This window comes from Musca vetustissima, unplaced genomic scaffold (genome assembly GCF_032173495.1).
Source record: "Musca vetustissima isolate MV318-11 ecotype Yass unplaced genomic scaffold, APGP_CSIRO_Mvet_v1 utg19615, whole genome shotgun sequence".
NCBI classification, from domain to species: domain Eukaryota; kingdom Metazoa; phylum Arthropoda; class Insecta; order Diptera; family Muscidae; genus Musca; species Musca vetustissima.
In genome coordinates this window covers 372,006-399,985 of record NW_026883489.1, presented here as the reverse complement: position 1 = coordinate 399,985, position 27,980 = coordinate 372,006, and the positions used below count along the sequence as shown (strand labels likewise).

Below are 27,980 nucleotides of genomic sequence, written 5' to 3'. Positions count from 1 at the left end.
CCTTCTACCCATTGATTAATTGGTGTGTTCTTCCGCTTCTTCCGCGGCTGTAATGGACTACTAATTTAATTAGCAATCAAAAAGTCTACATTAATAATTGATTTTTGAATAAATATCGATAAAGGATGACATATATTACGGTGGCCTTAAATGGCCTAATTGCGGTTGGAGCCTATTTTATGGCGGTACGCATTATACCCCGCTTCAAGGATATGTTCATCAAGGCAAATCTCTTTGGCAAGGATCTATGCAAGAGAGACAAAAAAGAAATGTAAGTATTGGAAATATGCGGGTAGAGGAGAAGAGTTTTGTAAACAATGAATCTTATTTTTACAATTTGACAGACCAGAATCTTTGGGAGTTTTGGTGGGCTGTGTCTTTTTGGTGGCAATGTTTTTGTTTATACCCGTACCGTTTACATTGGAAGAAGCAGCTGCTATGGATGTAGAAACTGGTGGAAAACCGGCCACATTTCCCCATGAAGAATTTGTTGAGTTGATTGTCGCCCTATTGTCAATATGTTGCATGATTTTGTTGGGTTTTGCCGACGATGTCTTAGACTTGAGATGGAGACATAAACTGTTGCTGCCCACAATTGCCACATTACCATTATTAATGGTATATTATGTTAATTATAATTCGACAACAATTATAATGCCGAAGTTTGCAAGAGGCATTTTTGGTTATTCCTTAGATATTGGTAAGTCTTCTGACCTTTAATACCCCTTATGAAAACATAAACAATGATAATCGTTACCTATTTGTTGTAGGTGTTTTGTATTATATTTATATGGGAATGTTGGCTGTGTTCTGCACCAATGCCATTAATATATTGGCCGGCATTAATGGCCTAGAAGTTGGTCAATCTCTGATTGTTGCTGCTTCAATATTAATATTCAATGCAATTGAATTGTGCCTGGGACACCAAGTCGATGGTCATAAGTTCAGTGTTTATTTAATGCTACCATTTTTGGCTGTATCATTAGCTCTGTGGAAATATAATAAGTAAGTAGAATTTCTCAGTAATGTCAATAGATAAGGTAATGTTATCGAATGTTTTTTTTTTTCGAAATTTTATCATTAAGAAGTTTCGATGGTTTTTTTTTTGAAGGTTAATGAATCATTATTTGCTTCAATCATAACTTTGTCTATAGTTTCTTTAATGTGAAGTTGAAAGTTAGCATAGCTACACATTTCCTGTAATTGAGCCGTGGCCAGGTGTATGTGCAAAACATATGAAAATGTTAGAAATTGAATACGAAATTATATTTAATAAAGAATAATTTCGAAATAAATGTGTACCCAATTTTCAGGCTGGTCAATTTAAAAAGCATAATTTGTCATATTAAAATTGCCACGAGTATTACGTTGGAATCAAATCAGCTGAGTATTGCAGTTACCTTGTATAATTGTGCCATGAATATGAAAATATTTTAATTTAATTTGATTTTAAAAAAATGTAATCAGCAGGTACTATTAACCTACCTCCTGTTATTGTACCATGTTATTAGATTTAAGGATATTTAACACTGGGTACCAATGGCAAACCTAAATTTGTAGTTCCATAAATGAATTTTGTGGTTTGTTATCTACCTAGTGGTAGAGAAACACTGTTCTTGCATGAATGCACTATCTCCCTTATCGTTTCTCTCTTTACATATATCAAATCATATGGTATGTGGCAAGGTAGATATACAAGGTAGCCGCATCGGCGAATTTCTACAACAAACATCGGTTGTTGTATTTTGATATGTCAAAAATATTTTGCCAAAACAAACGGATTTTTTACAAAAATTCTTGTAGAAAAATTTTAATAGAAGTATTGCCAAAAAAGCTCTTCGAAATTCGGAGATTTTCATTTATAATTTTGTTTTTTAATTTTTTGGTTGAACATTACAACAACATTTTTGACATTTATTTGTCCAACAGCTGGGCCGATGCGGCTACCTTATTAAATATACCTTGGTATGTGGTGTGCTAAAGAAAAACGAAAAAAGAGAATTTCAAAAATATAAACAAAAAATTAAGGGTGGATTTTTTATCCAAAATGAAAACAAAAATCAGCTGTTCGTTGAAATCCAACTCAGCTGTAGATGTCAAAAGTCAAACATATGACATACACTTGTCTACCAGCCACATTCAACCCCTCCTCAACACAGATGACTATAGAGACATCATACGGACGGTCGTTAATAAAACGACCCCCAACTGCTGCTGATGAGACCAATAAACTTCTGACTGCATCATCATCCCCATCCCCCGAGTTCAAAACCATATGATACTCAGACGACGAAGAAAGAAGATACAACTGAGAATGTAACGACGAAAAAAAGACTGATAAAAAGAACCTGCAAAGAATCAGCACATATCGAGCTGGCTGGTTGGTTTGTTGGTCACATCGCACAAAAGCAACGGAAAAAAAATTTCCTTTGGCTAAAGAATAAAATGAACAAAACGTAGAAGAAAAAGTTTCTTTTACTTTGTCATTACTACAACTACTACGACTGCTGCTACATGGGTGTGTGCTGGAGAAAAATTTATACAAATTATTTTTTGTAGTGACAATTTCATCGGGGAAAAATGAAATGGATTTAGTAAAATAAGCGCATAAAGAAACCTCTAAGAATTATCCATCTCCGAAATATAAATGCATTTACGTTTGGCTTCGAATCACCATCAGCAGCAGCATGGGTGTGATTTGGTTACTACAGAGTCGACAACCGAGTACCGAGCAGATACAATGCAGTTAATTAAGCAACCCTTGGCAGGGATGTCAGGTGGACAACAGCAGTACCAGCAAGCACAACATCTTCAACACCAACAACAATCTATACCGAAACGAACAAAACGATTTTTTCTATGGACGATACTGTTAATACAATTTGCTTTTATTTTATGTTTTTGGTTAATGCAATTGGGTTTAAGTGGCCGCCTTAAAGAGAGCACAGGACTGATGATGTTGGTAAAACCAACACCACACAATGTAAACGAGGAGGAAGAGGGACGTATCAATTTTATAAAACCTGCAGCAGAATCCTTAAAGGATATCAACAATATAGTTAGTAGTGTAGCATCAAGCAATCAACACTTTCAATGGCCTTCGAGAGATTTGAAATTCCAACAAGATTTTGAATTGCAAAAAGCAACTGCAAGGTATAACCTTACCGAGGCTGAAAAACTAATGTATGACGAAGCGTCGTTGTGGTGTTTCAAGGAGGGCACATCAAATGATACACAATCCGCTGCTAATAACAATGATGGTGCTAATGAAACTTGGCCAGACAATTGCCCCTGCCTAGCCCAGTGGCATGGCCAGGATTGTGGCCAACCTGAAGTAATATGGAGGGCCCTGCTAACAGCCAAAAAATCATTTAAATTACAAAATCCCACCCAGTCCGAAGCCCACCGTTTAGTCTATATGTTGGAAGGTCATTTTATAAGTATGGATCTATTGGAGTTGCAAATACAAGCCGTCATAAAGGTTGTGGACTATTTTATAATACACTATAAGCAGCAATTGCCTGTAAATATGAACCATTACAAAACAATTAAATTTAAACTAAAACAAATGTTACCCGAACGCAATTACATGCTGTATCATTGTAAGTTGCCAAAACTTAAGAATTGTTCCTCGGCCGATGTGTATCGCCAGTTTAGACAACAACAATTGTTAAGCAATGCCATTAAACCCACAGATATATTTATTTACACTGACGATAAGGTCATTTTGAGCCATCGAGCACTAAATTTTCTCAAATACTACAGTTCCAATGTACCTTTAATACTACTTCGTTTGAAATTAATTATCTATGGATTTTATTGGCAACATCCGGATTTAACCAAACTCGACGGTCTCATAAGCTCGTTTCAACAAATCGATAACAGCAACACCGATCCCTTAAAATTGAAAGCCACGCTACTTCACAACCGTATCAACACGAGACAACAGGAATCGCTAGTAATTGGAGATTTGAATCATTTTGGTGGCTGGTATTGTAAATATTGTCAAGAACCGGAAGAAGTTATCACCGAATTACAACAATCTATCGAAGTGACGAACAATACGAACAGTAACACCCCGCCGCAGATATTGGAAAATCTTGTAACATTTCCCAAGGACAAGAAACATTCGCTGCACATTGACTCGACATATATACAACAGTTAATTTCCACTGGCCTCTATTTGAATGATGGCTCAACGCAATTGGTCAAAGTTCGTCGTTTTGCCGATAAATATTTTGCACCCAGCTATGCTGTACAACAGAGTTGGAAATATGGTCATTTATTGGTAAATATATACGAATCATTAGACGATGTCTTAGACGATGATAATGAAATGTTTTAGTATTTAAGTATGAATACAATAGTTAAATTTAATTTTATGCAATTCAATGGAAATTCTATTATGTAAAATAGAAGAAGAAAAGGAGGGTGAAACGAAGAAGGAAAAATGAAAACACTCACTCACTAATAGCAAAGAATTTAGTATTGAATTATAGTATTTTCAAAGGACAGTTGTGTTGAACAAAATTTGTATTAACTAAGTGGACACACTTCAATAATTGAGAAATTGTTATCAAAAGCAAATGAACGTGAGTTGATCGTTACACAGATGAGTGGGTTTAGTTTAGCAAATTACGGTGTAAAAACATTTTTAAGGCCAACGTAATTCCTTCTGGTCTCTGATTTCTTTTTATTGAAGGACTGTCCTATTTTTATATCCTCAGCCTTATGGCTGAATATATTTTCACCAAGCCCGTATAATGTGTCAAGATGTGACTTGTCGCTTCAAAACGTGTACTACCAACACCAATAATGGACTAAAATTTGAAATATTTGTTATTTTCATATGAGGGGACCGGGATTACCTTTTGCATCCAAACTTTGCACATTGTAATATTTTTACGGCCCACACCGTCTGATACGTCCTCTAATAGCAAAGGGTATATATTTTAAAAACTTCTAAATAACATATGAAATGAATGGAGAATCTGATTTGAGCCTTTTTGTCGACAAAAATTTAATGGCAGTTATGTAGAATTGGGATTAGTATCAGGTTTTCGTCATAAGGCAAAGCCATTGCTTTACATTCGATATCCTTTATTAAAAACGTCTCCTCATTGTTCGTATTTTTCGCATCAACCAAATATATTTTTAAAACGTTGACAAACTACAGAGTCTTTCTCGTCATGTACAAAATTTTATTATTTTTATTGGTATATAATTGTTTATATGATATGAAGTGCATGACATTGGATCATCGATCGTCTCAATAGATTTTATATGGAGAAGGTTATGTACATAATACGATACACTATTTGATCCAAAAATTACCAGAAATTTTTCGACAAAAAGATTAAGTAGTGATTGTGAAGTTTCAATATTGGTTTTGTATTTCTTTGGACAACACATCCCAGTAGTTCGAGTAACTAGTTATGAACTAGATATTTTACTAATTACCTGTAACTACCACTAGTTACCACTTCATACCCTAGACTGGTGAATTTAACATGGGTATGTCATTGGGGAAGTCAATTGTCCCCTACCTACGTTACCATTAACCAGCAATTTCGGTAGATACAATTTTAATTCTTCTTAATAGGATTGTGTTTAAAAAAAAACTAAAGTGAGTTTTTCTTCCTTTAGCGAAACTCGCGTAACAAAATAAAACGTTAATTAAAGTTTGCTGCTAGAATAGAACTGAATCTTTATTTGTGAATTTAAGTGCAATATACATAATTGTTTACTTTAATTTTAGATACATCGTATGCTTATTGTAATATGATTATTCTACTGGTCTTTTGATTCGATCGTATGATTATTGTAATATGATTATTCTACTGGTCTTTTGTATGATTTTGAAATACGATCGATTGTGTGATTTGCAAGAAGGGTGTGGCTTTTTTTTTAAATGACAGATGGTACGATAATTGTAATATGAATATATTGCCAAGTCATTGGAAAGGCATTTTGGTTTGGGTTATAACACCCCCGGACGAAGACTCTTTCCCGTGTTCCAAAGGAGCTGAGGGGAAGGGGATAGTTACTTTTACTGTACTTGATCTATATTTTACATACAGATACAATGCTATAATAAGTATAATTACAGCTGTCAAGACTATTACTGTGTAATTAGTTACTTTCTGTTCAAATTTATTAATATGATGACACTGTATTTCCTCTAAAGAATCATATGAATCATTTATCATATGTACGTCTCTGTAGGGATTTGGAATTATTAACATGTTTTGAAACATTACTTTATTGTACCATTTGTCCAATTTTACTTTGCAATTTTCTATGATCAGCATGTGATTTCCAGATAATTTTAATGGGTATTTGTTACATGTATGATTAACAATTTGATTAGTATTTATAGCAATTATAATATTTAAGCCAATCTCGACAACTTCTGGTTTAGTATTTTGTATATAATGACATTTCATGAGCTTATAATTAAACAGATTGGATATACAATCATCCTCAACTTCCCTTAGATTTGGTGTTTCATTAACATCATAATAAATTTTGATATCTTTTGTGATATACATTTTTTCTGCAATATTAATTTGCATTTTTTCTTTATTAGGTATTGGTTGGATATATACTTCTTGGAATATTTTAGGATTATATTGGGGTACTTTTAAGACAAATACTATATTATTTTTGTAAAGGGCTAAATTAATCTTAATTTCTTTCATTTTTTTCATGGTTATATTATATATTCTAATTTCTTCATCACTCAGGATATCTCGAGTGAGAATATTTAATTTGGAAGCCAAGATTAGGTCTCTTACTTTATCTAATAATTTGCCCATATGATCAATTTGGTATTTAAGACGGTAAACTTTATCAGCTTTTGCTGTGTTATCTTTAATTGATTTAACGTTTGACATGCTCTTAATCAACAGTTTTGTTTGGTCATTATATAATTTTGTTAAGTTAGCTAATTGATTGTCAAATTATGTATTTATGTGTATTTAATTATTAGTTTGCGTTATTATATTATATTCATTCTTCTCCAAATTTTGCAGTTGTCTTTCAATCTCTTCTCTATCATTATTATCCATTGTACCATATAGATATTTTAATCCTGTACCAAAAAGATTAATTAAACCTCTTCTACTTCTAGCTTGATGGGGAATAATACTTTTAAATCGTAAATTCATGTGCTCGATTTCATGCGATAAAATAAATCATTACTACGCGAAACTTCCTCTCCCAACTCATTCAAAAAATTCATATATTTTGTGGTGTTAAATTTGTGAAGAATTTTAATATAGTCATCTATTAACATTTTGTCATTAAGTTGTATCATTGCATATCCGTTGCCTTCATTCAAATCGACTACCTCGAGCTTCTGCGCTACCACTGGGGATATCATCAAGAAAATCGCCAGCAAGGACTTCCAGAGACCTGGAAAGAAATTTCCTTTTAATGAACTGGTCTTTATGAAGTATTGTATTGCGGTTATCTAATTTATATTTCTTGTCATTAATTTTCCGTGTAGTCAATTGTTTTATTTTAGTCTCTGTCTTATGAGGGATTGCTGTTCTTCCAAATTTATTTTCTTTATTTCTGTATTTTAACATCTTTTCTTTTGCTGTTTCAATTCCATTATAAACTTTTTCCATTTGAATATCTGAGTTTTAAAAATGAAGGTCAATGGGTTTCTGTTTCGTAGAAAGATGTAAACTATTGTTGTATGCCTGTAATGCTTGTAAAGGTAAATCATAGTTGTATGCTACATCATTATTTTCCTCCCTAATTTTTAATATTCTAATATTCTCATTTAAACTGCTATGAAAACGTTCAATGTCCGAATTACCAGTATGTCTATGAGGTTTTGTAAAGTGACTCTGAATATCATTATCTTTAAGGTGTCCCGTAAATACTGGATTAGAAAACGTCGGGTCATTATCCATAGTAATCTTTTGGGGTTTCTTCATGATTATGAACATTTTATTTACAGCTTTTGTAGCCTGTAATGGTGTTTTGACAGATAATTTTTCCATTGCTGCATATTTTGTAAATTTGTCAATCATGGTCAAATAAATTATTTGGTTATTAAGATGCCAAATATCCAAGTGGTAATGAACATAAGGTCCATGTGGTGTTTCCGTTTTCTCGAATGGTAATTTGACAGGGTTTCTTTCTATTTTGAAATTACATATAACGCAGTTATTTATAATTTTAACAATTTCCTTTTTCATATTCGGATAATAGTATTTTCTTTTTAATTCAATATATGTTATATCTATTCCTGGATGATTGTTTTCAAATCGGCGGTGTCTATTTATGATTTCTAGGAGTTCTTCGTATCTAACATCTTGCAGAAATTTAGTTGTTAAATTTATATTTCAAATTATTTTGTATTTAAAGGATTATCTTTTGTGGTTATATATTTTTCCTGTAATTTAAATAAAATTTCCGTATCCTCACAATACAATGCTGAAAGATTATTTTCCATGGCTTCATTCAATATTCGTGATATTAATTCGTCGTCGAATGTTTCATAAGCGCATATTTTCCTATTTCTATCAAATATCCGTTCATGTGTCGTCTTATTGTCCTTGGAATTGTCAATTTTTATTTGGTTCTTGTAGTGCTGAAGAGGTTTCTCTGATATCTTAAAGAAATTATGGTCATCTTCGTCAGCACTGTGTATTGTAGAAGTAGGTGAAGGTGGTCTTTTCTTTAAATGTTCATTTAAATGTTTCCTAAGCAGATTCTTCTTACTAAACATTTTATTACATATCTCACATTTATGTTTTCTTTTATCTGTGATTGCATTAACTTCTCTAATTCTTGAGAGATCATCAGCTACTTTATTATCCTTTCCTTCTACATGTTTGATGTCAAATTCGTATTCATTTAACCTTATTTTCCAACGGATTAGTTTGGAATTAGGGTCCTTAAGATTTGCCAGCCATATAAGGGGTTTATGGTCGGTTCTTAGCTCGAATTTCCTACCGTAAAGATAATGTCTGAATTGCTTAACTGCCCAAACAATTGCAAGTAATTCTTTTTCAACCGTGGAATAATTAATCTCATGACGGTTTAAAGTGCGTGAAGCAAATGCTATTGGTCCATTGATTTGTGACAGGACGGCTCCTAATGCATAATTACTAGCATCGGTAGTCAGAGTAAAATTCTTTTCAAAATCCGGGTATTGAAGTACCATATCGGACATCAGAATCTGTTGTAACTTCTTAAATGCTTGTACATAGACAGTATCTTTAGTATTAATTATTGCATCTTTTTAAGTCTCATGATCAAGGGTTTTGCAATTTTTGCATAACTTGAGATAATTCTCCTTTTTTAACGTAATTTTGTTAACTTGTTTCTTATTTACTATTCACTAAAATGTTTCTTTAATCACTAAGTTTATTGTCCCTTTCCGGAGGACTTATCCTTTTACCTAGGATTTCCACTTTATTATTGTGTCCTGTTACGAATGACTTATCCTTTTACGTAGGATTTTGTTTCACGGATACCAATGATCTTGAAATCCTACCGATCGATCCTTCTTAATAGGATTGTGTTTAAAAAAAATAAATTGAGTTTTTCTTTTTTTAAATGAACAAAATAAAACGTTAATTAAACTTTGCTGCTAGAATAGAACTGAATTTATTTGTGAATATAAGTGCAATATACATAATTGTTTACTTTAATTTTAGATACATCGTATGATTATTGTAATATTATTATTCTACTGGTCTTTTGATTTTATGATTATTGTAATATGATTACTCTACTGTATCTTTTGATTATGATTTGAAATACGATCATAGTTGATTTGCAGAAGGGTGTGGCTTTTTTTAGTATTATTCCTTTTATTGTTTACATTATATAGTACATATATATATATATATATATATATATAAAAGTTATTTTGAATACATATTTTTTTATTTATTTCATAAATATGTTGTGCAATATATATTTTGATCATAACCATATCTGATTTTTCACACCGCCATTTTGCTATTTCTTTTGTCTTTCGACTGTTTTTCGCATCTGTCCTCTACGAAATATTGAAGCATCTGAAATAGAAAATTACAAAATATAACTAAAGATATGGGTCTCTTAAGTAGAAGCTTTTGGAGAATATTTACCTATGTATTTCAAACTTTTATTTGTTCCCCCAATCTGTTGGATTCTTCTGACTTGACATCTATTGAAAATCTGTAGAATAATTTTGTTGAAAAAAATTACGTATGTATTTATTGTGTCGCAAAACCAGAACTTACCTTAGATTCAACATATGCATTTTAGATTCTTGAAATTTTTATTTAAACGGCACTTCAGCTTCAACATCGTGAATATTGATTGCTTATATTTTTGTATAAAACACACATTTTTATTATTCACAATTTAAAAAAATATAAAGTCTGAAAAAAATGACAATTGTTTTTTCTGTTTTGCTTTTTTTCCGATTCATTACTTTTCGCATTACCAGTAACTACAGAAATAGAAAACGTTTTCAATCAACAATGATGTCAATAGTATATTTTGTGTTCCATTTTTGGGTATAAAGTAACTAGATAACATAGTAACTTGTTATATATCTATACATAAGCAGACAATTGATATTTATTGAACAACTGGGATCATTTTATATGCACAATGCAATAAAAGAAATACATAATACACATCATCATACACATTATCTTTCAGAGCGACAATCTCTGTATAAAGCAAGAATTGCCGGAACTCTGTGGCAGTTCAGTAACTCATCTAAAGCTCGCGGCTTTCTAGCAAAACTTGGGTCACATTTTTACGCATTCCTTGTAGTTTTCTCGATATATTTATTATATTACTTTTCTGTATTTTAAAATTGTTTTTGTTATTTATAAGTCTTAACAAGAATTTTCTAGTTACCCTTAAGTCTATTAGGTGCATAGAATCTAATATTATTTGTGAGATCATTTTAACGTTTAGTTTCTCCAAAGGTGATTTCTGCTTCAAATATACTTTTGAATGACATGGATACTTCCTTGAACTGAAATCTTCATCAGATATTAGTGTGCCTGATGTCGTTGAATATGTTAACACATTATCAATCTTATTCGCTACTTGTATACATTTTGTACAACCATGCCCTGAAACGTAAGAAGGAGTGCCAGCACATCACATATCAACGTTCTTAATTTTACGTGTATATTTTTACCCTCTACATCCATACCGTTCTCAATATATCTCGATAGCTCAGAAACTAATTTATTTAAGAATTCATCGCAACTTTAGGGTTTACAGTGAACAGTAAAAAAAAAAAAAAACGACCGGAAAAATTGGCTTTCCAAATCTGTCTCCCAGGTGATATAGAAGTCTCTGAAGAGAAAATTGAGATTTAGAAATAACAAAAGTTAGACGATTTATATATGATCATCGAAAACTCACTTATAGAAAATCTGTAGAATATCTCTTTAGCATTTATTGATGTATTTCGGACATCTATGGAGAGATACATCTTCCTGTACCGTTACTAAATGTCTACAGAATACATGTAAAATCTTGTTTGAAGGATCCGTCCCTAACCCTTTGTGCGTTCTCTCAATCTGAAAGGGCGAAATTTTTAGAAAATATGCAGTGAAGCCCGTCGATGAATTACATTTATGTGTGTTGTGTTACAAAATCAAAATTTACCTCAGATTTATATGTATTTCGTTCTAATATAGAAATTCAAGTTCCGCATCACCTAATAAGGTATATCACAAATATATTTTTACGGAAAACAAACTTCTATTAGACTTTTTCTTTTAGAAATCCGAAAATTACTAAAAAGTCTTAACAAAATGACAAAACAATTGCTCTGTTTTGTTTTCCGTTCGATAATATATATCTATGTATAAAAATCCGATTCATTACCCTTTGTATTACCAGTAACTACTGAATTTCAATGATTAACCTAGAAAACTTTTTCAATCGAATAATAAATCCAACAATCCAAAAATGGAAGATAAAATAGTCCCATTTTTGGATATAAATTAACTAGAAATCTAAGTAACTAGCTACATAACTATGTAATAGAAGATAATTTATATTTTTTGAACAACTGGGATGTCTATACACTGACACTCCGCAGCCCTTGTGTCGACAACATTTTAACCGTCGCCTAATAATGTAGGTGGTTCACTGTTTTTACTATTAGTCCAGGTACGTGTTTCTGGTTATCATATACAACTAATACATAACTATTTTCATGATATCTAATACGATTAACACATTTTGAAATTATGTTGCACACATATAACCCAACAGGAGTAATTTTGGATTCACCATATATCATCCTAATAGAATAACGTTTGCAGCATTTTTCAACATTTTTACCAATACAGTGTCGCAAAACCTTCCGTTTAAAAATTTCCATTTCACTGATCAATACAGGGGATATTCTAAACCATATTGGAAAAGTATACAGTAATACCGGCTGGATACTGGTTTTGTATCAAAGTAGCTTAGTTCTTTACTAAAATTATAGAAAACGATCCTATTACTTTTTATGCTTTCGCCGAAACATGTCGTGCATGTTTATTAAGTTCTAGTAGATTATTAAAAGTAAAACGACATTTACATTCGAAATTTTTGCAGGGTCAACCTACTTTATGAGGATTTATTGGACAAATGGGAATTGACAATTGAAACATACTGGGTTAACTAAATCCGGTACAATGTAAACGTACTATAATTCCTAAATACTTCATAGTAGTTCCTATTGGAATTTCAACCCCATTAAAAATCAGTTTTAGGTTTTTATTTTCCGGAACTACAAATTTTCTACATTTCCTGGACATGATAAAATAGATCCTTGGGGCACTCCACAACTAACGTTATCTGGATCAGAAAAAATGGGTTTTTAAATTCTATACAACACTTTCTATTTGGAAGAGTTTAATAACGAATGGATCAAAGTGTAGTTAAGCCATTTTGTAGAGAATACCTACCTAAGTGTGATGCATGATCAAAAGCTTTTTCAACATCAAGTGAGATCGCTGCCGTACATTTTCGTTCTCGTAAATTAATTACAATATCATTTTGAAATATAAGAAGGGCGTCGGTCGTCGAATGCATTTTTTTAAATCTGAATTGACGTTCTGGGATATACGATATTCCTATCCCGTAATCCATCTTTATGCGCATAATTCGCCTCAACATTTTACCAAAATTGGATAACATGGAAGTAGGTCTGAGATTAGAAATATCAATGTTATTTGGATTTTTTAAAATTGAAACGATTTTGGAAATCTTCCATTTATTAGATATGATTGTAAGAAATTCGAACGCTTTTGTAGGGAATTTCTATATTATAAAATTAGATAATTTATTAATATATGATTTACGCTTGTAACCAACAATATTTTAAAATTGCTTATAAGCCATTTTACCGGGTGTTATTTGTTTAACTCTTTCGAAAAATAGCCTAGCTTGTTCAATTTCAACTTCCATTTTAATCATGATACTTAAAAGCTGCACTTGTTTTGATATCATACGATAATTTGGATCGGACCTGTTTCGAGTTTGGCTAAAAATTCTTTTCAAATCCCGTTGCCATATGTATTTTATTTTATAAAGATTTTTAATTTCATCAGAAACTGTAATTTTCCTTCCTAAACGTACATTTTCCGAATGAGTGGTGTTGGCTTTATTTATCACATCGGAAAATTTGTCTATATAATAATTTATCTCAAAATTAGAAAGATTATTTTTTGAATCTGGGAAATTCTGTCAACGCCAACAATGGATAACTTTCAAATTTGATTTGGGAATTTCCCAATAAACTCTTTGTTTACAAATATATCTTTCAGTCATAATTTCATCAACTGTTTTACCGGGTGAAAGCGTAATAAAAACAAACATGTCTCTACGTTATTTTTTCTAGAAAAATCGGTTGAAAATTTTGTAACAGTATCTACTATGGAGTTGGGTACAAATGTATCAATATCCTTAATATCCTTTAATGCCATTCTATAGTGAAGCCCTCTTAAAAGTAATCTGGTACTTTTAAGTTCTTTGGGGGTATACGTGTATGCCGAAACTTCTTTGAGTTTAAGGAGATCGTCCATAATTGCTGAGTGAACAGAAGGTTCTTTCAAATACAGTTTACTTTTCTTCTGGCACGTGTTAACTATATTCAAAAGTACGTTCTTAGATTTTAAAAATTGCACAAGGTCTGTTACGTTTACATTAAAAAGAAAAATAGAGGGATTTCGATGCCAATTCATTTCTAGGAGCAGCGACAAATTCCTGATCTACATTTAGTTCGGTAGATGGTTAAGATGATTGTTCTTTGGAAAAGATGGTTCGAAAATTACATCAATGTCTCCTAGCAATGCAAACTTATTTTGAGAGATGATTTCATCCTGATGTCATTTCCGATGATTGGCATGGTTTAAGTTTGATACAACTTCCTGAGCTCAGTCGATCACGGATGCTGATTGACAGCTCGGGTATTGCCTCTGCATATATACCAAAGGGCAACGGTTGTTGTTGGTTTGCTCCCCTTGCTTGACACTCTCTCACTGGAATATGCATATGTAGTTGTAGCTGTACCAACACGAAGATCATTAAGATCCCAACGATCCTCTGCGATCACTAAGATCCTCTGCGTTCACTCACTTGCTTACTAACCCTTGTCGAGCTAACATCTACGTGTTAGCACAGGCCTCTGACGCCTCCACACCAAATTACAAAAGGTAATTTATTTGTTTCAAGAAAGAAAGAATCACCAATAAAGCCAAGAACTTAGAATATATTTACTAATAATCTTCCAAGACTTTGAAGAATTATGGGATGTTACAAAATTTCCAAATGATTCCTCTGGAAATGAGTCTTTGGGCTTTTGGTTGATTCTCTTATTTTCCTCGTGTATTTCCTGCTTTGTCAGGTGGTACATTTTCAGATAAAGACCGTTCCTCCGCCGACATTGGATTTTCCAAATTGTTATTTATTGACAATATGAAAATTCAAGGGATAGAAATTCCAGAAAATTCATAAATGAAATAAAAAAATAATAATATTTAAAAATGTATCGTCCTTACGAATTGTGTACTATTTCTGTAGATGATGAGTTGTGTGTCACTTGCTGGTTTTTCCTTAATCAATGACACGTTAAATGTGCTCGAATTAATGCAAATGTAGTAGACACAATTAGGGATAATACGGGTGTCGGTTGGTGCGGCGTTCATTGTCGAAAACTCTAAGTCGAATTTTTTAACTTTGTAAAAAACTTGCAGTCGGAGCTTGGTTTCATGAATAGGGAATTTACATCGTCATCAAAACTTTTAGAGAATTTTTCCATTTTGTTTGAAATGTACCAAGAGCTTGATGAATCGTCACGTTCTGTGTCTGTGGCAGAAACGCAAAAGGTCTGCGAAAAAAGGCTCGCAATGAAGTTGAGCAAAACAACAGTTTCTATTAGGAATATAGTGCCACAATCACCATTCGTCAATATCACAGATACAACGGAAACTAATTGTGTCCCGACTTATGCCACATCCGCCTTCGGAAATCGCTAAGGATTTAAATGAAGTGATTAATCCAAAATCTGTGAGTATTAGTAGTGCTAGTCTGGAAAAGACTTCAAAACCTACTCACGGACATCGGGAATCATCAACTCAAACATCTAATGCGCCTTCCGTAGCTGACACTAGCAATTCCCTCCAACTATCGATGGCTCCCACCATGAAAATGGTATTTGCATCTAGGTTTGTACCATATACCTCGGCTGAGGATATAAATTATTACATAAAATCAAAAATCGATGGAAATTTCTTTTGGTTTTAATTATAATGTTATAGTATTTTCTGAAACTTGGTTAAATACATCGTTGTTAAATGTCTTCGAATATCAAATAATTAGAAAAGATAGAGTTGTTTAAAAGGAGGTGGCGTCCTGATTGCAGATGATACCAAATATTCCAATAATTTAATTGAATTAAACTGTTTTGATATCGAATTTATATGTATATCCATTGAATTAAAAATTTTTAAATTATTTGTGACTTGCTCATACATTCCTCCCTCATCGCAAATTGATGTTTATAATCAGCATGTGTTAGCAATAAATTCAATCACTTACAAAATGAATGACTCTGACAGAATATTAGTTCTCGATTTCTACAATTTAATCTGCCGTTCGTAAATTGGCTTTCATTGCCAGATGTCAAGGGTGTTAACATCTGATGCAAATGTAAACCTATATGCTTTTGAAATTGTGAATCATTTTAGCGACATAAATCTTTATCAAATAAATAGTAATGATCGAATTCCAGATCTAGCATTGGTAAATTATACACAATATTTTGAAATAATTAGAATACTTCCAGTATGTATTCCCGAAGTTAACTACCATCCTATATTATGCATATCCATGGTGCATAATAATTTAGCTACAAATAAATATGTGTTTATTTAAAAATATGATTTTCTAAAATAAAAAGGCAGTATGTGATACATTCATCTCATCCTGGCCTTGATCGATCGAAAAATATTTGAGTGCCTGCATTGAAACCAAAAGCCAATTTGAAGCAATTTTTACATATTTTTTAAATTCTAATAGGTGTCTCTTGCTACAAAATCTAGAAAGGAAAGGAAAGTGAAAGTGTTCATTATTGGGCTGATTAACGCATCCGTTAAGATCTTCCGTATATGTTATCGAATTTATTTTTGTGTTATTACAATACAATTTAATATTTTTCGAAATAATAATACATTACATGGTTTCAATACAAAATATTCAATACAACTGTCCTAAAATATTTGGGGTTTACAAATATTCCAACAATTTATTAACAGGAAAATCGTGCATATTGAAATATGTAGAACATGTGAAATAAATTTATCTGAGTTTTAGTTTAAGGCCTCAGTAGCCAGAGCTGTTACTACTATTATATTTGTAATTATAACTTATAAATATAATTGTTAATAAATAAATTAATAAGAGTGTCTGGTAAACCTCATTTAAATAATATCCTATACTAAACAAAATTCAATATTAAATACCATTTTTCTAATAATGTTTCCATAATGCTGTGGCTCTGTAACACTAAATCAATTTTTGTATTAATAATTTTTTACAACAATTGTTAATTTAATTTAAAAGATATAGTAAAATAACGTATTTTTAGATAAGTAAAAAAACAACAAGAAAAAACAATCTTATAGAAAAAGGTTCCTTAAACGAATTTGTAATGCAATTATTAATTGAATGTAACTCATAATAAGGAATTCATTAAACGAATTTGTAATTAATTATATTAAGATAATTTATAAAGAAAGAAAGAAAAAAAAACAATATCATCATTATGTAATTTATTCATTGTGCCTGCTAATTAAAAAAAAAAACAAGTAAACTATTGAGATTACCTTATCATGTATAACAAAAAAATCATCAACTCCATTATTCGATTATTTTTCTAAAAAAAAGTTTTGTTATGAAAAATGGCGTTATATACATATAAACATTTTTGTGCACAAATTAATATCAGAAAATGCCCATGGCTAAATTATAAATTCAAAATCTTCCATAAGTTTTAATAACCACCTCAGGGGTGTGGAACAAGATTTTATTTTTTGGTGAAATAGTGAAAACAAGACTCAATTTGAGGAGATTTGCAAACATGTATTTCCCTAGTTTTAATAAGACCAGTTCAAAATTTTCGAATTTCACATTATGTATGTGTTTATATCGCCTTTTTACATACATTTTTTTTCATTTATTAAAAATGTTGGCTTATATCGCTTATTGATTAAAATCTTATCACATATCATTAAAAAGAAATCCAAACAAAAGCAAATAAAATCACATGTATATTAATTGAAAATGAATTACAGAAAAAGACTAATGACATCACATTTATTTCAACATTATATATCAATCACCATCATCAAACTTCGAATGTTACTAATATTATGAAATTGAAATTTACATGTAATTCATCTAACAAAGTATAATCTATATATATAGTATTTATTTCTATGTTAACTGATTAAGGGACAACATTACAAGAACAACAGCAACCTAATATCGGCCTTAAATATTTTCAATATTTTTTAATATTTATTTATGTCATTATTAAAAGTTATTGGCAAAAGGACTGCATTTTACACGGTCATGACAGTCCAGGTAAGAAAGATTTCTCGATAGCCTTTTTTTCTTATCTTTTCATTTTCCAATTTGAGGGTTTTGAAACTTTTTGGTAGTCCTTTAAATATTGTTTGTCTCCCAAGTAAAGGCTTGACTATCCCCATCGACATTGGAGTGAAGTTCTCAAGCGCGAAAATTGTCTATATCGGTTCACGTTTAGGGGTCGCACCCATTTTCCGTATTCTGGACACAGTTTCCATCCTTGCCCTTTCGGGCTCTCGGGTGTGTATAAAACATTCAAGAGAAAAATGACCACGTTGTGGTGTTTTAGCACACAGTCAAAATCCTTTATAACGGTGGTATCCAAATTTCACGCAATAAGTTCTGCTCTTTATTTGATAACGCGTGTAGCGACCGATTCAAATTTATCGCCACCCCCTCCAAAGAGCTTGGCGTCGGACATATATTAAACGTGAGACATCTATCTAGTCGATATATGGTAACCTTCTTCCGCGTGAGTAATATCAAAATATCCGCCACCCGGTTTATCACATGGACTTGTAACAATATATGAAATCGCTCAGCTAAAGCCAAGGAGTTGGTACCTCTTATTTATTTTTATAAATTCATACCATAACACAAAAAACTTCAAGACCAATAAATAGTTGTAACACTGGCGGATTCACTCTAAGCTTTAGCACCATCGCTTCACCTTTGTCGCTAGGCGTAGAATCGGGTTTTGAGACAGAGCCCTCCACACCCTCCACATGGATGACCTTTTCCTTTACCTTTTGACTCGGCTTAGGATTCGAGCTGGGCTTCGGATCGGAAGTCGGCTTCGCACCCTTGTCAGAGACATGGGGCTTCGCCGATTCCGCCGATTTTTGATCGAGCAGTTAGATTCGGGAGGGAGATCCTCTCCATTTGGAGCACACGATGGAGAGCATGGGGATAAATTCTTTCGAACTTTCTTACGAATCTCATCTTGCCCTTGATTAGGTGAACCTCCCTCTCCGAAAGCAAATTCGAGTCTCGTCCCACGAATTTGTGATGATACGAAACAGCACGTTTGTAGTGCTTCGCATCAGATACTTCTCGGGAATTTCCGGTCTTTGAGCCGCTGTCTATTGCTGGGGTCTCGATAGATTCCCCATCATCGGACGTCGCCTCTGTCGCAGCTTGCCTCTGAAGTTTATTGTCTGCAAGTGCCGACACAGGACCTGTTGGAGTCAGACTTGAAGTCGGTCGGTCAACTAGGTCTACGCTACCTTCGTTGAGGTTACAACAATCCCCTTGTGTGGACTTGGCCGGAATCACCGTGGTGTTCAGCTCATCATCAGTCAGGTTAAGATTTAGTAGCAGTTCCTCCGGAAGCGTATCCCCACATTGCTCTTTAGGTACAAGCCTGTCTAACTGGTCGAAGATTTCCCTACTCTGTCCTCTAAACTAACGCGGATGAGTTAAGGGTCCCGTGTAGGTCGTCCCCTCCCAGAACTACAGTCCTGTCAGTCCTGACTTGCTCGTTTGCCATTAGAATTGCCGGTTCGTCAACGTTAGGGTTCGAAATTGTTGCACTTGTAACAGATACAGCTCGAGGTCCCAAGGCATCCACACCTAAAAGAGACGGATTTCAATCGCTTGTTCTCGGTGACACGTGGCTTGTGATCTCACCAACGATTGCCGCCGGTACTGGGTTATTAACTCCCTGCACCGTAACTTTATTCTTTTTGTTCTTAATTAATTTAAGGGCACTAGCCCGATCCATTTTGGTTCAGGGGGGATCCGAAGATCCCCAAAGGTTTCCTCAAAGTGCTCTGAAAAGTTGACCTAGGTCAATTAAACTCTGCACATCATGGAGACCCCCTTCCCATCCGCCACCCGGGAAGACGTGCCTAGTAGGAAAATGATTTCATTAAGAAATCATTTTGTTCGCAAATATTAGTGCTAAGCAACATATTCAGATCTGTCAAATCATCGTCCTGCACTGAACTATAACAGGTTGCCTTCTCACAACACCTGTGGACCATCTACATCTAGAGACGAATATCTTTCGTTGCAATACCTATTTAGGTGCTTCCTTCGAAGTGAGATTTTATGAAAAATTTCCATCGCGGATTTCAATATCTCTTTGAAAAATATATTCGTTATAGGTGCACTTTTTTTGGTATATCCCGTCGCCTGGTCTGATGTTGAAAACATTTGCTGCAATGTCATTCAGTGTTAAATGCAAACTTTTGCACAAATTATTTGTTTATGTGTGTGTCAAATAGATTTTCAAACTTGTGTCAATACTATTTCTACATCCACACAATCCATAACACTACACAAATACAAACCACAACCACAAAAATAGATAAGAACATTTTATAGAAAAAATATATATGAAAATAGGACCAACCAATCAGAGAGAGATTGTTTGCAACAAACTTTCCACCAAACAAAATAACAGTAACAATAACTAACTTTGAAAATTCATCAGCCGAATTTTTTTATTCCATAGCGGCTAATGGTTCCGAAATTATGGCCATAGCAACTAATACTAACTCTGAAGTCAGGCTGAACAAATGTTTCTTGAACGAAAAAATGAGAGTTTTCTTGTGTCTAAGAGAGAATGATTTTCCTTTAAAGGACATTTACAATGCCTTACTTCGGAGCAACATAATAATGAAATAGACTCAATACGAAAGAAAAAAATTATATGATGAAACAGAGAGATAGAGAGAGACAGAGAGAGAAAATAAAGATTGTTAATGCAACAGTATAAAACAGATTAAAAAATATTGCTGTGATATATCGAAAATATGACACAACCAAAAAAATAACAACAAATCAATATTATTTTGGAAGTAAATTCTGGATATATGTATGTATTTATGTTGTATCCATTCTCCCCATTAGCCACTTAGACTAGATAATTTTTTTGTATTTATTGTATTTTTTGTCATGTTATTTAGTTAAAACGCATTTGTTATTTTCAACACCCAAATTGAATCGTTTAAATGTAACTGACAACGCTGCTACTAAGTCTGACACTTTGTATAAACAGTTACAGTTAGCGAATTAGTAAATTACTTCTATTCAATTATTTTAGATATGTATGTCTTACCAATATAAGCAATGTCGTAAGTACGTCTTAATCGCTTAATTTAAGTGATAATTGTAAACAGAAACAGAGAATTTGTGTTATTAAAGAAAACGAAAATAAAGAATCTTCTTTTAAGACAAAAAATAAATAAATAAAAAAATAAAAAAAACAGTCACATTTTATTTACAAGTAGCGGGCTCGGCTTGCCTAGCAATATTATTGATGTGTAATTTTCGACATTTTGGTTTGTTTTTATACCCTCCACCATAAGGCGGAGTATATAGATTTTTGCAATACAATGGTATTTGTCAGAGCACACATAAAGTAACATTACAAAACTGAATATCTAAAATTGTATGTTTATGAGCGAGTTTTGTTGCTCCCTCCACGGTTTAAGATAGAACTTTGCTCATACATTTCTACTACTCGTAAGATATTTGGTATTGAACATGTTAAATTTTTGGTTCACTTTTAGGGTAGCTCCCATATAACGATACCCCCAATATTCAACAGAATTGCTTCTAATTAAATATTAGGGATATTTATTGAGCAGAAAATCTCCTGTATACAAATGTTTGGTATTCCCATTGTATTATAACATATCATTCATATCACATATCATTCCGGGATATTGAAGGGTAAAACACATTTTTGCGGAAACATTTCTATTTAGGGCCAAGTTTTGATAAATCTCCTACATACAGGTCCAGCCCCATTTTCGGCGTTGTAAAGACTTTGACCGAATTTTTTAATGGAATTGACCTAATGTATTAAAAAGGCGCCATACATATTTCCCGTTTCCCGTTTCGGTATGTTGAAGTTCTTACCCCCGTTTTCCAATGTCCTTCGCCTTTTATCAGCTAGAATGATAATATTATGTCTATCAGATGGCATCCGATCCAATGCTATTTTGACCATAATTACAAACTTTTTATTTTCATGTAGAAACATTTGTAATGTAGAAACATTTGTAATTCTTGTGCTCACAATGCTAAATTATGAGCACAACAATTATCAACTTCCGCATCTTAATTTCCCATAAAATAAATTTGTAGAAATTGGTGATCTGCATCAGGTAGTGGTAACAGTGCCCCCAGTAATTGATAAATATGTCCTTGTATCTATAACATTTAATTGTTGTCCATCATTTACTTCCGACATTTATTTTAGTACAAACTGGATTATTATAAAAATATATATTTAGGTTTTATACCTTTAAAGTGGGCTTGAAATAGTCCTGTATAATATGTGTAGCGCCAAATGACGTCATCTGGAAACAGTTATTACATTTCTAAATATTGGGCCAAGAAGTGCTTTGAATCAATTTCTACCCCATAAACTAATGAGCGTAACGGATTTGGTGGTAGGGGACTAATTGTGGCAATTTTACATTTCCTCCAGGACAACAATATTTACAAATTATTTTCATTTCCCCAATTGCTACCGATTTGTCAGCACAATAATCAATTGCGGGATCATAGTGGAATGTAGCTCGTTCAACATACGCAGAAGCACTGGGTCTGTGGATTCGCTCTATTTCGTTACGTCGTACTTGCTGTTGATAAGTTTGATATGCACGAACGCGTTGCATCCTTAGCCTATCTTATTCATTGTGACTCACTAAAAACGCAATTTTGACATAGCAATTCAACTATTTTCTAGATCTGTCTCTATCTGATCATCAGTGCGGTTGACACTTGAGGTTTCTCTTCGCATATTTGTATGACAGTGATGGCCTAAGTCAGGTCGTCAGCCGTTCTCGAGTTTTAGCGAGACTAACAAACAGCAATTCATTTATATATATAGACTAGCATTATAAATTATATAAAATTTATTACCATTTAGTACAAATACGTACAAATTTCCACTACTACCTACATCATGCAATCCAATGCGAATCTTATTACCCAATGCCAGGATTCCAGCTCTATCGGTATACTCTAAATCCAAATTGTATGAAATTTAGTGCCACATTAGTTGACATTTCCAAAATTTCCTACATACCACAATCCAACACCATTGCTCTATCACATTAGTACGAATTTCTAGAAACGTTCTACATAGATCAATCATACACCCCAACAGTGATCCTAACTCCAAATTTCAGAATCCAAGCTCTATCAGTTCACCGAAATCAAATTTTGGTACCATTTTGTACAAATTTCCAAAACTTCATAAATACCCCAACCCTACACCCCAACAATAATCCTAACTCCAAATTTTAGAAACCCAGCTCTATCAGTTCACCCAAAATTCAAATTGTACCAAAATTTAGTACAATTTAATACCCATAAGTACGAATTTCCAAAACTCCATTAATACAGAGACCCCAACTCCAAATTTCAGTATTCCAGCTTTATTGGTTCACCCAAAATATAAATTGTACCATATTTAGTACACGTTAGTACGAATTTCCAGAAATTTCTACAAAACCCAATCCCATACCCCAACAGTAATCTTAACGTCAAATTTCAAGATTCCAGCTCAATCGGTTCACCCAAATTAACATTAGGTATGATTTAGTACAATTTCCAGAACTTCCTACATTGATTCACTCAAAAATTCCTAAATAGTTAATTTCAACCCCCCAACAATGATTTTAACTCCAAATGTCAAGATTCCAGTTCTATCGGTTCAGCTAAATTCAAATTTGGTACCATAAAATTTCCTACATACGCCAATCCTACACCCCAACAATGATCCTAACTCGAAATTTCATTTTTCCAGCTCTATCGGTTCACTCAAATCTAAATTACACCAATTATAGTACGATTTAGTACTTTCCGTACACATAAGTACAAAATTTCCAAAACTACGTACATATCCCAATCCCACACTCCGACGGTAATGTTAATTACAATTTTCAGGATTCCAGCTCGATTTGCACCTTAAATGAAATTTGTACCCAATAAATTACCATATAGTACTTTTCGTACTCATGTGCACGCTTTCAAAACCATCACCTTATATCGAGCCTATTTCTCAACCCTAATTTGCCTTTCAAATTTCAAGTTTTTAGCTCTTTCCATTCACATGCAACGAAATTGTACCAAATTTAGTACATTACGGTACTTTGCTACATATATTCTACACTCCATCAGTGACCCTCATTTAAATAAAATTTGGATATATGCTAAATTGAATACTGCCAAACGCCAACAGTGGGAAACCGAATAATAAATTATTATTTTATTTCGGCAGATTGCTGTGATGATAGATTACTCGTAAAGTATCGTTCAGACAATTTCAGAATTAGGCTCGTTGGAAGGGTGACATTACGCAGTAAAAAAAAATAATTTGCTGTTTTTTGTTTGGAACATTCAGTGGTGAGTTAGAGGGTGTTAAAATGGAAGTGAAAAAAGAATTTTCGAATTTTCGGTACAGGCTTTCTTTGACAAAGGCGGAAATGCAAGTCAAGCGGCTAAAATTATGAATGGTGTTTATGGTTCCGATACTGTAACAGCCAATTATGTGCAATTTTGGTTTTGTAGATGATGTTAAAGATACACCTCGCAAAGGTAGGCCGGTCGTCGAAAATGTCGATAAAATCGGAGAAATTATCGAAGTTGACCGGCATGTTAGCAGTCGTAACATCGCCCAGGAGCTGAAAATCGACCATAAAACTGTTTTAAACCATTTACAATTGACCAGAAACGGCCAGAATTGGCCAATTGTCGTGTTCCGCCAGGACAACGCTAGGCCACATACACATCTACAGAGACACGCTGCAGCCGCTCGCTATATACTTGCTGGTCGTATACCCGAATTAAGACCAAACTTCCCAGCAGAGGCAACGGGATTAGCGAATGAGCGTGATGAGCTTCGTCGTACTAGCCCTACTAACCCCAAAATCAGAGGACTGACGTTGAAGGTGAACAGGTTAGTCGCCGAGCAACGCAGTGGAAAAGTCTTCAATCCTGCCAGAACGACGCCCTCAGGACTGCAACAGGGAGGAGACGAAGATTCTTTCTGTACGTCAACACAACAAGATGTTGTCGATGCAATATCTGTTTGGGTGTTATAGAAGTAGCCATTTTAATTGTAACCTAAAGAATAGGCACCCACTACCTAGGCATGTCAGGAAGGATCTTCATGATCTGGAGAAAGAGACCTATCAAGCAGGATTGAATCGTATTCACATGGATGCAGTTGAGGAAGCAATTCGAGAATATCGTGTGAATACAATCTATGATAGCTGCAGAAGAGCAGCAGCTACTTCGGCAAACCGGAGTGGTCTTGGCACAATTAAGATCAGGATGGTGTAGCCGCTTCAATTCATATTGGGCACGAATTGACGGAGAGGTCGACTATATCTGCCCGGCATGTGGTAATGGACCACATGGCACGCTACACTTATTGAATTGCCCAGCCAAACCCACTCACCTAACCCCATCTTCAAGAAGAATCAGATTAAGAAGATTAAGAAGAAATACACAGCAGTACAAGTTGCTACAACAACAACAACTGTGACTCGCTACAAACATCGGGAGCTTGGTTGGGAAGTTTTAATGCATTCGCCATACAGTCCGGACTTGGCACCAAGCGATTATCACATTTTTCTTGCATTAATGATAACAAATTGGTATCATTATGAAGTTACATTTAAAATGGCAACAAATCATACAACAAAACGGCGCATGCTTGATGCATCGGACATTCCGAAGCATGTTAAATAAAGTCCTATAGTTCATATAAAAATAATGGATTAAATCTAATATATATTTCTTCAAAGGGAATGTAAGGATTGTAAATATACAAAATTATATTTTTTTTTACAAACAATGAGATCCGAATGAAATAACCAGTTGCGCCTTATATAACGAACTCTATATAAAGTCTTCAGGTCTCTTGAGATGAGGTTTTAGTCAAGCTCGTCAAGCTACAGACTAACCAAAAAGAGAATTTAAATAATTTTATTTGTCAAATTCTAAAATAAAAGAGAATCAATTCCTCGTAGGATCAACAATAGGGTGTGAAAAACCTGGCGATATCGTATTCGGATCATTTATTAGTTGCAAAAATTGTCGTCACGTAAAGATGTAAAGATATTCGGTCGATGGTCATCTGAAGAACATCTTCCTTTCTGACGAAATCGATAAAGTTAGCAGATCAGCAAAAAAAGTATAAGTTACGGCCCGATCCCAAGAATATTGCTGACGAAACCTGGATATACATTTTTAATAACTGTTAAAAAAAAACTATCCAAAGCTTGGATATTTAAAATATTTTTTTCCATCCACGTCCACGAACCTGCTTTATTGATGCTTCATTAACACCTTGGATATACGTTAAAAAACAACGACCTAAATGTAAAAGCCGAGGACAACACCAACAAATCAGACAGCCTTCTTTAATCTACTATTAAAAATCTATCTACACTTTAGATATGGTCTGTTCCCGTACTGCAAGAATCTACTACTTTTTACTACGATAACGAATTTTCCTTTATGATATCGAAGAAAATAGTAAAATCTAGAAGATTTTTGCAGAACGGGAACAGACCATATCTAAAGTGTAGATTTTTTTAATAGTAGATTAAAGAAGGCTGTCTGATTTGTTGGTGTTGTCCTCGGCTTTCACTTTTAGGTCGTAGTTCGTGGGCACTGGGTTGGGCGCCAATAAAACACGCTCCAACGTTGGGTGTTAATGAAGCCGGCCTCACGTTGGGAGACAATAAAGCAGGTTCGTGGACGGACCTGGTATGGCTGCATCCGAAACAACAAGATTTAAAATAATGCTTTATTCCTTGTTTAGGAACTACTTCCAGTTTATGATCTGAATCCATCAACTTGGGCAAGCGTGGGTAATGATCTTAAGCCTTCAGTGTTCGGTAAACGAATTAGAGCTTAGATTGTGCTTAGGTACCACTTATGCGAAGCATTAGTTGTGTAAAAAGGTAGTAAGGTCAGTGATGTAGGTTTTGGTACTATTTACAAAATATTTACATAGTTTACCGTTATACCGTTTAGTATTCAATTTTTTAATAAAACGTATGTGTTTATACTATATCAAATAAAATATGAATAAAACCGCTTCAAGATGTATAATGGTTTCTGGAACCGATCTTGGTCTTGTGGCTAGGTTCCCATTCGTAAAAATAGATTGAAATTGAAAATATCAGTTATGAAATACGCCAGGGTTCCAAGCTTCACATCCAACTTCACTTCACATCATTTAGAAAAATAGTTAAAATTGCAATTATACCAAAACTTATTTTAATGGCAAATATTCACTCTCTCTCTTTCTCTTTTTCAGATATCCCTCACAGGTGTTTGTCGGTGATACGTTCTGCTATTTTGCTGGCATGACTTTCGCCGTTGTCGGCATTTTAGGTCATTTCAGTAAAACTTTAATTCTCTTTTTTCTGCCACAAATCATAAATTTCCTCTACTCCATACCACAACTGTTTAAATTTGTTCCCTGCCCCCGGCATCGTTTACCCAAATATGATCCACAAACGGATCTGCTGCACATCAGCACAACGGAATTTCGTAAAAATGAACTGAATATTTTGGGTAAACTAATGGTTACCGTTCTGAAGACATTCAAATTAATCACATGGCAAGAAATGCCCGACGGTCGGGTAATAACGAATAATTTCACCTTAATTAATTTCGTATTGGTGGTATTTGGTCCGGTACACGAACGCGTAGTGACACAAATGCTGATGGGCGTACAGATTATTTGTTCGATTGTGGCATTTGTGATACGTTATCCGCTGGCTAGTTATGTCTATGATACGTAGCTGGAAATTGAGTAATTAAAGTGTGTGCGAAATTGACAAAGCGACGAATAAAAACCAAAAAAG

General features: G+C 33.7%; 2 protein-coding genes across 2 annotated transcripts; both read left to right on the top strand.

The window, feature by feature from the left end:
• The first annotated feature begins 121 nt into the window (after nucleotides 1-121).
• LOC133330356 (UDP-N-acetylglucosamine--dolichyl-phosphate N-acetylglucosaminephosphotransferase) lies at nucleotides 122-27,952 on the top strand. Its single transcript, XM_061538815.1, has 4 exons — nucleotides 122-271; nucleotides 345-700; nucleotides 771-1,005; nucleotides 27,428-27,952. The coding sequence occupies exons 1-4, from the start codon at nucleotides 126-128 to the stop codon at nucleotides 27,915-27,917; spliced, it is 1,227 nt and encodes a 408-aa protein (XP_061394799.1). The 5' UTR covers nucleotides 122-125; the 3' UTR covers nucleotides 27,918-27,952.
• LOC133330361 (beta-1,4-mannosyl-glycoprotein 4-beta-N-acetylglucosaminyltransferase) lies at nucleotides 2,648-4,345 on the top strand. The gene has a single exon (XM_061538817.1). The coding sequence runs from the start codon at nucleotides 2,648-2,650 to the stop codon at nucleotides 4,343-4,345; it is 1,698 nt and encodes a 565-aa protein (XP_061394801.1).
• Nucleotides 27,953-27,980: the final 28 nt, after the last annotated feature.